We start from the raw sequence: 15,972 nt of genomic DNA, 5'->3' as shown, positions 1-15,972 counted from the left end.
CTTTTTTTCCCCAACAATAGCAGGAGGAAAAACAATTTTTTTTAAGACTTCTTGACTTCTTTTGGCGATTCAAATGCTTATGAGTTTAATTTCGATTTTAGAAGATCTTAAATCTCTCAAAGAAAGCCTTCAACAACCTGTTTTCAAGGTACAGATTTGTAGATAATTTGTAGATTTGTAGATATTTCTCAGTCCAAATTTTTCTATCTCCATTTTTCTTGGGACCAACAGTGAAATTCATGTTCAAGGTGAGGCCTTGGAACAGAACGTTTCTTTGCCGCTAAGGCCCAGAGCCAACCGGTTTGGGGCACAGCCATGGCTGGCCACCCAACTTTTATTCACACCTGCTGCACGATCCCGACTGTGGGGAAAGGTCTTTCATTCTGCTTCGGGCAAGAACACGCTGTTTTCGAGATATGCCACTTAAGCAAAGGTAGGAACAAGCCTAAAGTCATTTAACAACTTCTAATTTAGCTTAAGTTGTGAAGGGTAAAGATGAGTGGTATGCCGGATAGGATCTGATGAGGATGGTGCTTCGCCTCTGCCATCCCCCAAACACATAATCCGAGTCTAATCATGAGAAACACAGCAGGCAGATCCCAACAGAGGGGCCATCTACAAAACACCCAGCCAGCATTCCTTCTCAAACCTGCCACAGTCATCAAAAACAAGCAACGTCTGAGAATCTGTAATAGCCAAGAGGAGACAAAGAAGACAATTCTATGTAACCTAGTATCCCGGATGCATTCTGGAACAGAAAGGGGCATGAAGGAAAAACTAAGGAAATGGGAATGAAGAGTGGGCTTTAGTTAATAATAAAGTCTCAGTATTGGTTCATTATGACAAATGTACCCGACTAAGGCAAGATGTAATCACTGGGGCAACTATTTAAAGGGTGTGGTGTATTGGGGAACGCATGACCTTTGCAATTTTTTCTGTAAATCACGATCTAAAATAAAGTTTATTCAAACAAGAAAAATGAGTGTTAATATGTGGGTTTGTTTTTAAAACACCATTTCGATCACAATGGACCTAACAGCATTACTCCCGCAGGTGGATAAACCACGACTCCAAACACTAGTGTGGTTTAAGCAATCTTAGGAGGGGAGAGAAAAAGGAGTGGCTGCCCTTCCCCTCATTCCCATGGCCAAACACATTAAATGTCTGGGAGCTTCCTTGGATGAAGTCCACATCCCCATCTTTAGTAAGGACAAGTTTATAGATTAATAAGAAGGCAAAATATTGTTGGAGATCTGTTGAGAGATTTCAGTGCTTTAAATCACCATGCCTTTGCTTTTCAAACTTAACTATCTGCTTTACACTTTACATTTATCAAACTGTTGGTTTAAATAACATCGTGGTATAGAATAGTTTATAAATGTTTATTAAATGTCAGTAATTCTTACAAAGCAAATATTAATAGCAAGAGGCAAAATTTTTGCAAAATATGTACAAAAGTAAAAAGCCTTCATGACTAGCAACTCATGGTGTAATCTCAAACCATTCTTTCCACTTTCAGACCTCCTTTAGAAATAATTTATTGCCAATCCTGAACTAAAGCACTGACAGAAAAAAAAATGTACAACATCAGATAACGTGCTTCTTAGTTCCTGGAAAGTTATAAAAAGATATAATACGTATAAAAAATCCTAAGCCACAAATACTTTTATACAAAGCTAATACAAATCATGTTTTGTTGGGTACAGTATCTGTGAGGTTGTTACAAAATACACTTTTTGATAAGGCTTCTTGTGGTAAATGAGCTCTCAGGTAGAGTGGTACAGAAAAGCCATTTAATACATGTTGCCATTCTGCTTTCAAGTAAGAGGTAAAGAGAGAGTAAATGGTATAGTTTGTTGCATTGTTACATATACTTTCCAAGAGTTAATCTTTACCCGCCCCCTCTTTGTCCCCCCTTGGTACCATCATATGGGAATAACTGAGGACAGATGTATCACTTATTATGGCAAGAAATACCATGAACAAGCTTTCTAAATACAAACCCAAATCAGATACCCAGTAAGTAGCATATTTCTACCACGACATCCACAGATTGAAAATGTATGCATAGTGGGTCCTACCATACTTTGACCTGGACATTTTTTTTTTTTTATCAACAGATCTGGATAGGTCCCCAAACCTCCCATCAACCCAAAAAATACTGCCCCATCATTCACTCTTTTTGTTCCGTATGAGCTCTGGCATTTGAAATCAGACGGTTAGACCTGGATGCCACAAGAATGAACATATTCACTTACATGCTAACTATACATTCACGTACAGACACAAGAATGCTAGTGGTACAAACATTGTACTTCAAATGCTGTTAATAATCACTCACCAGCCTAAGGCTAACATGGCCTTGATGGGACTTGAAAAACCCATAAAGTCCAGCCTGTTTAAAATGTTCAGGTGTCAACTTATACTTCAATCTCTAGTATAAAGTTATTAAGCCCTAACCTCGTACCATAAGATAATGGCTATGTTATCATAACATTTGCCTTACTTGGAATGTGGAGACTCATACACACCCGCTCTCGTACAACCTCCCCACCCCCGCCTCGGTTCCTCATGCTTTACTAGGCTGAAAGGCCAGCCTGCATCCCATTAATAAAAGAAAATCAGTCCTTACAGGCAAGCGGCACACCCCGTGCATGAGCAACGGATGGAAGCGAACGTGCGGAAATGATGGGAAAGCGACATAAAGTGACCGAGAAGGAGAAGTCAAACTTCCGACTGAAAAAGACACGTGCAAACTTTCTGTGATTGATTCCTTCAATTAAACTAAAAGTAATAAGAAAGTAACAGAGTGACTTTCTCTAGATTTATTGGGGAGTTTGTTACAAATGTTTGAGCTTTACAGGCATGATTTCATGGATTCAAATAAGAAATTAAGAGTTAACACTGATTTTTTAGCCTTCTTATTACACAGACAGAAGTAACATTGCTACAAATTGCAATGGAGAGAAACTTGTTTCAGATGGCTTGGTTTGGGGTTTTGTCTAAATGGATCATTACATAATGAAAGCACCAATTTGAGGCCTTTTCGAAGGGTGATTTGAGTTTCAGAACGTAATAGATCATGACTTGGTAACTTCATTCTTCACATAAATAAGGCATAACCGGATATGTGTACTAAGGCTGAAAATACATTTTTATCAAAAGCATAAATGTAAGTACTTGGGTACACACTGGAAGTTCAGATTTACTCATTCTCTCTTACAAAAAAATGACAGGGCGCATGATTTCTGTTGCATCTAAATCAATACTTCTAATCATTTCTGGTATTGACATACACTTACTTCCTTCTACTTTAAACCAACCACTGCCACCAGCCGAGAAAGGATTTCCCTAAACAACCTCAACTTGAGATTAACCAGAGGATCTTCACCGTGTAAGACACGCCGGTGCAACTTCAAAGAAAACCAAACAGGCACGGGTGAGCTTTGTCATCCTGCTCACCTTCTCTAGCTGTGGCCGCTCTCCAGCTACCAAGTGCCTGTGCCAGACAGTAATGCTGAAGTGAAGACGTCCACGTCATATGGCGTTTGGCAGAAAGCAACGATTCGGGTTATTAAAAAAAAAATAGTATTTAAGTGGCAGAGGCAGGCCTTACATGATGTGGAGCCTCAGAAAACACTTGGCAAAACCTTTTCCCTATGAAAATCAAGGCCCAAATTTGTGGTATTCTTTGTTTTATAAGGCAACTCTGTATATTACACATTTCTTCAAGGCCAATGAGGGCACTTTTGTGACATTTCTTAAGAATTCAGTGAGAAGACATTTGGATTTAGGAACACAATGTAATAGAGAATTAGGCACATTTTGTTCCAAATCATAATCATTAAGACTTAAAAAAGCAAACAGACCAAAGAACTTTAAACCACTTTTTTAGAGATCAGGGGAAATTGGCATAGTGAAAGCAATGAGCACCTTTTTAATTTGGCTCACTAAATTTCATCTCCTTCTTCATATACTGGTATTTCAAAAGGATCTAGTTTTCATAATACAGGTATTAAGACTCCTTCAAATGCTTTTAAAGTACAGTCTATATAAAAATGTGAGTTAAATTCTTCAGACTGAGACTCACACTTCCACTGTCTAAACAAGCCGGTCATTAAGTAGAAGTACTCTGCTGCCTCAAAATACAGTCTAGATTTTATTTTAAAAGAACGTTGAGATATCTGAGACATCACAAACATAAGAAAATCACAAATACCCAAAAATAATACCGTATCTATTTGGTGTTTTAACATTTCTTGGTGGTAGTCAAAACGGGATAACTTGGTGATTGCTGCTTTGTCAGGCAGTATTTATGGTTTCTATCACAGATCTTAAATATAACTTAAATAAGACTAAGTTTCCCCTTTGTACAGGGAACTTACTTTAGCCTTCACTGGAGTTCAATGGTTTGGGCCATTCAGTTAAACTATTTGCACAATTTACACGTAGACTCTCCAGCAAAAAGTCCAAATGTTACTGTGTGCGTATTCAGATATCCGCTAGCACTTAAGTTATTCTAATTCTGTGAATTTAAACACTATATTCTTTTTGGCAAGAAGCACTGGATGTAGAACTATTCAAACATGCATGAACTATATACTATGAAGACTTGCATTATGATGCTGGGCTACGTGTCTGTAGCTCGAGGATGACCAAGGCATGGACACATTGGAAGTTACTATGGATAAAATGATGGTGGAACTTCAAATGCAAGAAAAGTCAGGAATGGTTAAGAACAATCCCTGGTTAGCTCCTTGAAAAGCCCTACTCTCACACTAGACAGCAGACAGACCAAGAGCCACGGTCTTGGAAAGGCTGCGTGATCCGTAATGTTGACCAATCTTTCAAGGACTTTCTAGCCAACAGAATACCTGAGAACACAGCTCTACAGTAAAGTGACAGATATCACAGTCTTAATCACAATTTTCAGGAAAAGGAGAAAAGCTGTCCCATTTTCCCAACTGTCACCAGCCTCGGGCATTTGCTTCTCCAGTCCCGGTCTCACACCACACTCAACCCAGAAGGCAGTATTCTCAGTACTGCAAACCAGCCCCTCTGATGAGTTCACTATGACCATATTTGTCCTCAAGGGTACGCTCTCATCTCATCTAAGTGGTGAGGAGAGGTCAAATGTAATCATCTTCCGGTGTGAGCTAAAAAAAATTACTACTTATTCTTAGAAGTATCCTCAAGACATTCAAAATGTACCTCAATAAAGCCAGAACTTCATAAGCAATAATGATATAAACATGTACATGTATCTTTTAGAGACACACCAAAAATAAACAGGAATCTCAAATAATGCCTTCTTGGGTCGTTTGACAGGAAAACACTGCCCTTGGCAAACTCCAACTAAACAAAAGCTCCCAGAAATGCCACAGCTGGAGTTGATGGGAACAGACAAGGGAACGAAAGAAAGATGTCTGTGATGTACAACAGTGCTTCTCCGCAGCCAGGACCCGAGTCCCCCGAGGCAGGGCACGCAAGTCTGAGCGTAAAGCACGTCACAGCCTGGAAAGGGTATGTTTATTCAGAAAGTTCTGTTATCAAGTGACCTGCGATTTTTACAGTTGCTGCTATGGCCAGAATGTTTCACATATGGCACATTTATTACATGAGACTTAAATATGAAAGGGCCCATTATATTCCACTGATTATTTTGCATCAAACACTCTTGTAGGGCCTTGGCTTGTCTCTTGCCCCCGTCCCCCTGCCCCGTACCATTTGTGAACCTCCATTAGCGTCAGACCAGGAATCCTTATGTAAACTGTAAAACACTAAGAACATTACCTTCAGAAACCACAGAAATTTTAAAACTAAACAACTGGCACTATGTAAGCAATTAAAAAAACACGAAGGCTAAATCTGTGTAAAGCTACAGAATGCCAGTCCTTAGATCAAACTTTTTTCCAACAGCCCTTTCAAACAAGGTCACCATAAAGCTAGGACAAGTATCACGGCCGTGCACAAGGCAGATAAAAGGGATCTTGCTTGTTTTAGAACTGAATATCCTTAACCTCATACCAATAAAGACTCGAGGACACCTTCCATACTTGGCACTACAGAATTCAGTTTGAGAAGTGGGAGAAGCTGAAGCCTGAACTCTACCTAGTCAGAGGCTTGGCAGGAAACTACAACCCCCTCAAAGGGAAGCCACAGCGAAACAGATCAAAGGCTGAACATCAACAGGTATCGGCAATGTGTTATTCAGCAGCTTTCGGCCACAAACCAAAGTCGGCAGGAGGAAGACTAAGATTTCCAAGAAGTTAAACTTAGAATCAAGATTTTTCTAATTCCTGTTGTAAACTGCTATTTTAAAAAACAAAACAAACAGAAAACAATCAAAAGGACAAAAGGTATTAAAACGGCCAGTCTTTTGTACATCACTGTAGCATGAGCTGCTTGAGGTTGTCGTGAAGAATGGTATCCTTCACGTCACGGAAAACAAGGCGGATGTTCTCCGTGTTGATAGCAGTGGTGAAGTGGTGGTACAAAGGCTTCTGCTGCTGGTCCCGGCGTTTGTTCCGGAAACATTCCACCAGGAATTTTTGGACGTCTCTTAAGCAGTGGGGATCCCCTTCAAATTCTAAGAAATAGTCTTTGATGCTCACAATTTGCACTTTCTCCTCAAGCAAATCTGTCTTGTTTAAGAAGAGAATAATGGAGACATTGCTGAAAACCCGGTTATTGACGATTGTTTCAAAAATGTTCAGAGATTCTGTAAGGCGATTGGTCAGTCGGTCTTCCATGAGCACCTGGTCAAACTCACTTGACGAAACAAGGAAAAGTATTGATGTCACACTGTCGAAGCATTCAAACCATCGTTTTCTCTCTGATCTTTGACCACCCACATCAACCATTTTGAAAGGAACATTTTTAATTTCAAAGTCGTACTCATGAATGCCTTTGGTGGGTCTCCTGGCAAGCAGAATATCTTGTTGTGATGGAATGTAATCCTGGAAAAGAAAAAAAACTGCTTTACACTTGGTAACCCAGAAGTAAGTAAAATTGCTAACGAACTAGCTGGTTGAGTGAATGGATATGCAAACAAACTTATCTTTTTATTTATTTTTTTAAAAGATTTTACTTATTTGAGAGACAACGCGCCAGCATGAGCAGGGGGAAGGGGAGAGGGACAAGGAGACTCCCCGCTGAGCAGAGAGCCCAGAAGAAGCAGACACAGACGTGAACAGGGCTTGATCCCAGGAACCAGAGATCAGAGATCATGATCTGAGCAGAGGTCAGACGCTTAAGTGACAGTGCCACCCAGGCACCCCACAAACTTATCTTTTTAAGGACTTCTCCTGGCTGCATTAAAGCATCGGTACTATTATTCTCATGACAAAACGCCAAGATAGATGAAAATGTTAGGGTAGGAAGACTGGTTCAACATGCTATGTTTTTCACTCCTGCGGTATCTGCAGATTGAAGTCGTACCTAACAGGTGTCCCCTCGTCCCGCCCACTGCTATGTATCTACCTTTACTGTCACTCCTCAAGGCCCTCTGCTCCGGCCAGAGACCCTACTCCTCACTCGACCACCTGCTCCCTGCCTTGCTGTGAAAGGGCAGGAGGGCTGAAATGCTGATTGCTGAGGGTCAGCTCCCAGTGCAAGGTTCTGCCTACCTCTCTCTAGCTCATTCTAAACGCTCCTTTCCTGTGCCCCACCTTTGCAACTAGGAACTCGCACAATGGTCCCTCCACAGCATCGCCGTGGCCATACCACCCACGTGGCCAACGCTGCTCGGACTCCAGCCAGCACACTGACTTGACTTCGGGGCGCCTCCCAGGTCCCCTCCCAGCGTCCAGCCCGAGCAGCTGTGCTCCCGCCTTCTCACCTCTGACACAAGTAGTCACTCTGTCGGCGCCTTGGCCCGTGAAGTGAAGGTGACCATAGAGGGCCGACTGAGGCCAACCAGCCTCAGTGGGGGAGCTTAGGCAAAGACCCCCTCTCTGGGAACGGGACCAGTCAGCTCCGAGACCCTGGACAGACAGAAGGTGCTAGTCTCACGGGTCACCGGCTACCCCGGACAGCGGACTTCCGGATGCAGTATAACTGGTTCTTTCTTCTTGGGCTAGTGTTTTTCCAGATCATTTTGACTTAGCTCTTTGGCAATACTGAACATGAGAATTTTTTAATGCTCATCGTCAAGGTCAAAAAAAAAAATTTTTTTTTAAATCAAGGCAAGATTTTAAAAACAACGCTGATGGTTATGATGCTGTATTTTATACTTTCCCAAATAGCGTGATATAATTTTGAAATTTCACAACATGATTATTTATCTCCTCAAAATGGCGCAATGGAGTTAAGAATAAAAAAGAAAAAAGTAGGCAGTTCTCAGTTACCTGAAATCCACAACCACTTAGTAAATAGCGCTAGGGCTTCACAAAACATGTGTTTCTAGGCTTCCTTTTAGCGCCTGTTCACATATTTAACTACTTGACCTATCATCAGCACATCCACATAATTTTTAGCCTGCCCCTACTTTTTTGCTTATCATTTCATCATGAACTGTTACACGTGCTGATATAGTTGTATTTCACTTCACAGAAGTATAAATAAATATGCCAAATGAATGAACGTACTACAATTTACATAAACATTCCCCGACTAGTGTTCACTAAGGTTGTTTCCAATTTTTTACTTTAATAAAAATTCTGCAATTAAAATTCTCACACCCATACTCTCCCCCCGCCCCCCTTTTTGGACTACTTCCTGAGACTAAATAACCAGGAATAAGATCGTGAGGTCAAAGATTATGAACATTTTGACGACCCTGGACACTTAGAGCCCAAGTGCTTTCCAGAAACTCCACACACACATGTATGAGCTGCTGCAGAAACAAGCCAGCCCTGAGTTGTTTTTTAATTCTCTAATTCCATAAAAATTTCAAGTTCCAACTGCCTCACTTAGAGGCTCACAGTCTGGTTAGGAAGCTGAAGGCTAAGTCCTACGAAGCCCCCAAACCAGGACAATGTAATCAAGTGCTAACTGGTCTGGCGGAACAACAGTGATTCGAGAACTGTTAAAGTCCAGAGCCAGCGCTTCACAGACTAGCTGTGTGACCCTGGCCAAGTCACTTAATCCTGCTGTGTCTCCACTTCCTCATCTGTGAAATACAGACAATAATATTCACAAGGGGGATGTGAGGGCCAAATGAGTTCAACAGGGGAAGTGCTCAGGAACCGGGCCGGGCATAGTGTGCACGCCACGCGGTCTAGGTGTGCGGCCGTGTCTCCCGCTGGCCACTCCCCCCTTGCCCCAGTCCTACATCATAACCTCATAACTTACGGGGAGCTTCCTCACTGCCTCCGATCCGAACTTTGCTGACTGGCTTTCATGACCCGCGTTACTCCTTGTTTTCTGGAACCGGCAGACTCTGCTCTATGCTGTCCAGCTTGCCACAGAGCCTAGCTTCAAGACCTGCCCAAAGCTGCACATCTTGGTACCATTACATGACCATTCACTTGCACAACTGTGCAACTACAATGAACAATGCATCCAGACCCAAGCTACTGCCTTCTAGAAATGTGTTAGATTTCTAATAATAAGTTAGAGCCAAGAACATCACAGGTCCTTTGCCAGATGGATGTGCCTCCTGACATTAAACACATCCAGCTGTCCCCCATCTCGGTGGGCCCCATCTCCTCTTTACATGGATCTAACTCCATCTCCCCCTTCAGACAGTTCAGATTCCCTTATTCTTCTGGGCTAGCTCCAACTTCCCCGGCCAGAACATTACTCTCCATTCTATGGACTAATACTGTCTTCACAATGAGTATCATTTAATTGTCCTCTGCTTGTTTTATGTATGTTATAATTTTGTCTCTGACTAGAATGAGTTCCTTAAAAACAGGGATCAAGGAACAAAACAGCTAATGAGCCTTTACTACTACATGCAAGGCACTATTCTGAATACCTTACTGAGTGCTATGGACTGAACTCTGTCCCCCCAAAATTCATGTGCTGGAGCCCTAACCCCGAAGTGCCTGTATTTGGGGTCAGGGCTTTTTTACAGCAAATAACTAAGGGGAAACGAGGGCACAGGGTAGGGCCCTAATCAGACAACCTTGGTGATCTTCTAAGAAGAGTACGAGAGGTCTGTCTTTCCAGGTGTGTGCGCTGAGCAAGAGCCGCGTGAAGAAGCCCCAGAGAGAAGGCCACTGTCTGCAAGCCAGGAGGAAAGTGCTCCCCAGAAAATGACCACACTAGCACCTTCATCTTAGACTTCTAGCCACCGGAACCATGAGAAGTAAATGTCTACTTGTTGAAGCCACCCAGTCTGTGGTGTTTTGTCACGGCAGCCTGAGCAGACGAAGACATGGGGTTTATTTCATGTAATCATCCCATAACCCTATGAGCTCTCTTACTATGCCCATGATGTGAAGAAATTAAGGTGCAGAGATGCCTGTGGTCACACAGAGCCAGACTGTGAGGGAACAGGGCTCAGGACCCAGGTGGTCTGGCTGCAGAGCGCATGTCGTTGACCCCTGTGCTGTTCCACATGGGGCTGGGCACACAGCAGGGCTTCAGTGGCCCTGGGACTTCAGTCAGAGACAGAGAAGCAAATGCAATCCCGGGACTTGTCCGACATGCACAGAAGGAATGGCCCACCTGTGGCATAGCCAGATTTATTCTTCCCTCCTTTACACCCACCTACTGATCACAGCACTCTTCATTTTATTCCAGATGTGGCCTCAGAACTGTTCTCAATGTAAGACTCTAAGCAGCTAGTACAGATTGACTAGAGTTGGCCTAGAGTCATTCATTCAAGAGTCATTCATTCGCTATTTGTTGAGTGCCTACTGTATGCCAGGCACTGTCACTAGGCCTCAAGAACTCAATTCTTCACAATCAAGAGATGAGGTCCTTGCTCTGATGTCAAGAGGGAGGTAAAAGACGAGTAAACGTATAAATAGATAAGCCAACTGCAGAAAGAGCAATGATCTTTGAAAAAAAGCAAGGGCTGATGCTGAACACAAGAGGAGGGTCCTACTTTGCAGGGTGTGCTCCAGGAAAGCTTATCTGAAAAGGCAAATTGAGAAGAGCAGGTCAAGGCAGCCCTGTTTGGATGGGAAACATAAAATAACTCTTACTAGGGCTCTCTCCATTTGGCCTATATGTAACTTTTTTTTTAAGGCTCACAGTCTAACCAGATGGAAAAGAGACAATGAAATAAAGTCTTAATACAAAGTTCCACTGGTGTGGCCTGAGTGAGTAAAAATCCATTAATATGGAGATCCCAACTTCTGGAACACACGTGTCTAGGAAAGAGGCAAGCGAAAAAACACACTGGCTTAAGGACTTATAGATAAGCACAATTTAGCAAAATCCAAAATAAGAGAATGTAAGATTTATCTTGCAAAAAGAAGGTACATTTTCACATGTCCTGGACATACCAGTACGCCACTTTCCTACTTGCAATGGGTTTTTCATTTTGTGCTTTCTTTCGGTTTTATTTTTAAAGTGACTCTCAAAGAACCCGTACGATTATATTAACATGTATTACAGAAATCTGCTTTAAGAGGAGGCATATAATGTTTCAGAAAGTCCAGAAGGTAACACATGACTCTAGGGCAGTGATATTCAAACATTTTCTGAGCACAGCAAGCCTTCTTCCAGTCTTTGGCCTGCGTCCACCCCGCGGAACACAGAGCAGCTGCCGTGCCTGCAGGAGGCCCAGGCAGCCAGAGCCAGCCACAGTGCCGGCCGAGAGGAAAACCGTCCACTCTCCCTCCAAGGGTGACTCCTTCTCCTACTTCGTGGAGTCTCTTCAGCAGGCCTTTTCTGAACTGAAAAATACCATTTGCTAAAAGGTTTTGAAATCAATCAACCCACTGTGTTCTGTTCCTGCTGACCAAAAAAAAACCCAAAACAAAACACCCCCCCCGAAAAGACCCTGAACTAGAACAGATAATGTGCAATCTCATTTTCAAACATAAACTTCTTTCTCTGAACAGTTTCACGTTCATGAACTAGTGGGCAGGGCACTCCTCAGGGAAATGGCAGAGATCTGGATGACAGAGGGAGAAAAAATGAAGCAGCAAGAGTCGGAATACTGCCACTCGGAAAAAGGAAGAAGCAAACAGCTATTTTAATACATAATTTTTCTCAACCTCCCCACTAATATCCTGACTACTGCTTTCAAATGGCGATAAACATAACAACTTACTGCTTCTCCAAGTTTATCCAAGTTATCCAGGAAATATTTTACAGATTCACCCTAAAACAAGAAGAAAACAAATAGTCATTAGGGCTTAGAAATGGAAGATTCTGTTACAACAGTTTACATTAAACTGTCTGGTTGTACACTTAATCTAAACACAGTTCGTTTAGTCACAAATTTCAGACCAGACCACTGACCCCACTAAGAACGTATACGGTGTCTGCTTCTGCCCCATGCTACAGGCTGGGTAATTTCACAAGTGCTTTCCAGAGGCGGTGCCCCAGTGACCATCTCCGTGGACAGGATGACAACATGGACGCTTAGTGATAGAACAATCTAGGCATCCAAAGGGAAGATGTAATTAAAAGGTGAAAACTGCTTATGAGATAAACATACAGTTTAAGGGGGCTTCTTTTTGTCTACATTTCCGTACCTTAAGTGTATACCAATGGTGGTTATCATTAGTGACAAGAGCAAACCAGAGATGAGGTGAGGACACTGTAAAATCAGTAACAGGCACCTGCCTGGACAGACACACCTTGCTCCAGAAGATTCTGGATAACACAAGCTTCATGTCTCCCTTAGGTCTTTTCCTGAGTGACCAGCCTACTCTCTCTGAGCCCAGATTTCTATTAAACCTCCAGTCAGTTTCGAATATCTAGAATATACTCCTAAGAGGAAATACTTAAACAGAAGACGGACAGAGAAGAGGGGAGCCATTTGGGGCAAGAAGGGCTCTGTCTTTCTCTCAGGATGCTGTCCCTGTGTTTTCTGTTCCTGCTGGATTTCTATTACCATAGCACAGTACCCTGCCCCCCCCGCCCCGACCCAGCCCCGCCCGTGGCTGCTTCCATAATTTCCTGAAGGCAGTGCTTCTTTAATGCGTAGGAGAAATCACCTGAAGATCTTGGCTGACTACAGGTTCTGATCTGAGGCTGGGGGGCGGGGGCGCAACCGAACAGTACTTTCTGCAGTTCAGGTGACTTCTGGGACCACACTGGGTCACAGACCTTACAGAAGTTTCTCAATTTATTTTGGTCTCAGAATCCCTTCACACATCTTAAGATTCTTGAGGCTCCCAAACAGACCTTGTTTATGTGGGTTACAGCTATTAGTATTTACCATATTAGAAAGTAAAACTAAGAAATTTAAAAAATATTTTATTTAAAAATTCATTTAAAAATATCAGTAATAAACCCATTACATGTTAACACATTTTAGTATAGCTCGATAAAAGACAGTGAGATACTCATTTGCTTCTGCATTTGAACTGCTACTATACGTTGTCCTGGCTGAGTACATACAGAAAATCTGGCCTTTCACAAAAATATAGTTGGAAAGGGAGCATTTTAATAAAATATTTTCAGACAACTTTAGATATTTTTGCTACTATACCAAAACTTGACAAGTGGTAGTTTTAAAAAAGTTAGCTCACTGGTTTACCCTGTACTTAGAATGGATCTTTTACCTGACCACTATTTTGTAACACCAGGCACCGGTCATAGGAACAATGGTGGGTGACTGAGTAATGCAGAGCTTCCAAATGCTAGCATGTTTCACTACACCATAGTAAGAAAATCATAGTCATGAGTGTCTCTTTCACCTCTCACGGAAGTCTGACAAGCTCACAGTGGTGGGCCAAAACAAGTTCTCCTAAAATTTTGATTTCCACTTCAAAGCTCAAGCTTTACCAATGGCAACAAATACTCTCCCGTACTTTCCTTGAAGTGATAGGCTAACTTCACTTGTCTGTCCAATGCCCAAGTCTGAATAAGTTGGTTGGTTTCTCGAGTAAAAACGGTGTTCCATGATTCAGCTCACAATCCGACCAGGTGCAAAAGCGCTTTTCATCCTGAGTCAGTACGCCGCAGGGGCATTTCCATGTGCCTCCCAGCCCATCACACAGTACAGGAAAGACATGTGGACTCAAAGGTCGGGATTTAAAACAATTTTTAATGCTTGATTAGGGATAATCTTAAGTGATAGTGGGGGGTGTATGTGTGAGAAATGACAACCACAAGTGCATGGCGGTGAGGCTACAACTTTGGGGGGTGGGGGGCAATGCCTGGACCTGTGCTAAGGTGCTGGCTGTTCACAGCCACTGCTGTTCTCTCTGTACCCTCGGGGCCAGTGTGAACACAGGGAAGAAGCGAAGAACAGCTTAGTACCATTATGAAGAGTGCTGACTTGGAAGACTCCCTTTATAGGGTGTCTGGGACCCCCAGGGATCTGTGGGACATACTTTGAGCATGGAGAAGTACACAGGTGTACTGAGGTGCCTGAGGGGAGTGCCTGGCTGATTTCCTCACGATTGGAAGCAGTGATAGATGGTTTTGCTTTTTTCTGGACCTTATAGAGTATTTACAGCATCTAAAGATAATTTTTACAAGATGGGAAAAAATCTTCAAGGAATTCATTTTGGATTAATGAAGAGATTATCTGGGCAAACTTGTAGGGATATTTTTTGCATTTTGTCATGAGTTTTGCTGAAAAAATTAATATTTTTGTGTTTTGACCAAGATCTACGGGCCAAAGGGAATCTGGGCTTAATCTATAAATCCCAATTATTTACTTATAGAACTGTTTGTACAACCCAAAAGTATTTAAAAAGTAAAATTCAAACAAATAATGATTCTGTTATACTGAAGTAGAGTCTCTTGGACAAATATGATAAGAGATAGTCACTCTGTTTATGTATGAGTCTAACAAAACTGTTTTCCTTTCCGTAACGTGTATATTAAATACTTAACGTAATGTCAGATACCTTAAATGAAATTTAGCAAGTTTCTAAAAAAAAAAAAAGGTGCTTTTTGACTGGCAGTGTTGTATATTGCATTTATTGGCTTTTTCCTTGATTTTTAGATTTAATATAAATTCACTGTGGAAACTGGTAACTAGTAAAAGGAACAAAGGAGGAAAGAGGTAATAGCCACCGCCTCCACCACTCAGGGAGGGTCACAGTTAACACCTGAAGACATCTTCCTCCGAGCACCTTGTGTACATTTAACACTGTTGAAATAATACAGACAAGTCTGTGTCCTGATTTTTCCACTTAAATAACTGTTAAGTGAATTTAATGGTCAAAATAATTCTTAGTATTTATTGTGTAAAAAGTTAAATAAAACCGCTGATGTAATGTTGAACATTTGACTTTTTTAGTAAACATTTTTAACATTTTAAAAAATAAATCATGTTGTGATAAACAGCCTTGAGCATAGCTGTGTGTGCCCTGCGTGATCTCAGAAGAAGTAGTAAGGCAAAGAAGTTGAACATTTCTAAGATGCTTACTACTCACTGCCACAAAGGTTCTAGTTGACTCTCTCCTACCCGACAGTGTGAAATTACGATGAAAATAAACGAAGCCGAGAGCAGAGAAGATGTGTTTTGTAGATGTGTCTGTAATAAACTAAGGTGCAAACTCTGATCGGCTCCACACTGTGATCCCCGATGCTTCTCATTTCAGACAGCCCAGAGCAAGGGGGCTCTGTGTAGCACAGAAAATGACAGGTTCCATATCCAAATTGACAATAAAAGTTCAACTACACAAAAACCTATTTCAATTAGTACTGCTGTTTATCTTAGTTAATGGCGAAATAAATGAAAGTTAAAGTCACCTTAACATGAGCACACTGTCTAAAGCAGCAAGCTCCCCCTTTCCTCTTTCAAAAAGTACATGCTTATAACCAACCCATTGTTTCTGAGGGTATAGAGAGAGGCTGGTATACTCATTCTAGCGACCTTGCAAATTCAAACTTTTTAGAAAGTTATGAGTAGTATGGGTGAAAACTTTTCATGAACTTTTA

General features: G+C 41.8%; 1 protein-coding gene across 1 annotated transcript in view; it reads right to left on the bottom strand.

The window, feature by feature from the left end:
- Positions 1–1,368: 1,368 nt before the first annotated feature.
- GNA13 (G protein subunit alpha 13) overlaps positions 1,369–15,972 on the bottom strand; it is a 40,959-nt gene continuing 26,355 nt past the window's right edge. Inside the window, exons 3-4 of the mRNA XM_027624886.2 lie at positions 12,176–12,226; positions 1,369–6,959 (exon numbers count right to left, since the gene is read on the bottom strand). Coding sequence (XP_027480687.1) covers positions 6,387–6,959; positions 12,176–12,226 — 624 coding nt within the window. The 3' untranslated portion in view covers positions 1,369–6,386. The remainder of the gene's footprint in view (positions 6,960–12,175; positions 12,227–15,972) is intronic.

Source organism: Zalophus californianus, chromosome 16, assembly GCF_009762305.2.
Source record: "Zalophus californianus isolate mZalCal1 chromosome 16, mZalCal1.pri.v2, whole genome shotgun sequence".
Taxonomy (NCBI): Eukaryota; Metazoa; Chordata; class Mammalia; order Carnivora; family Otariidae; genus Zalophus; species Zalophus californianus.
This window is presented reverse-complemented; position numbering and strand designations above follow the sequence as displayed.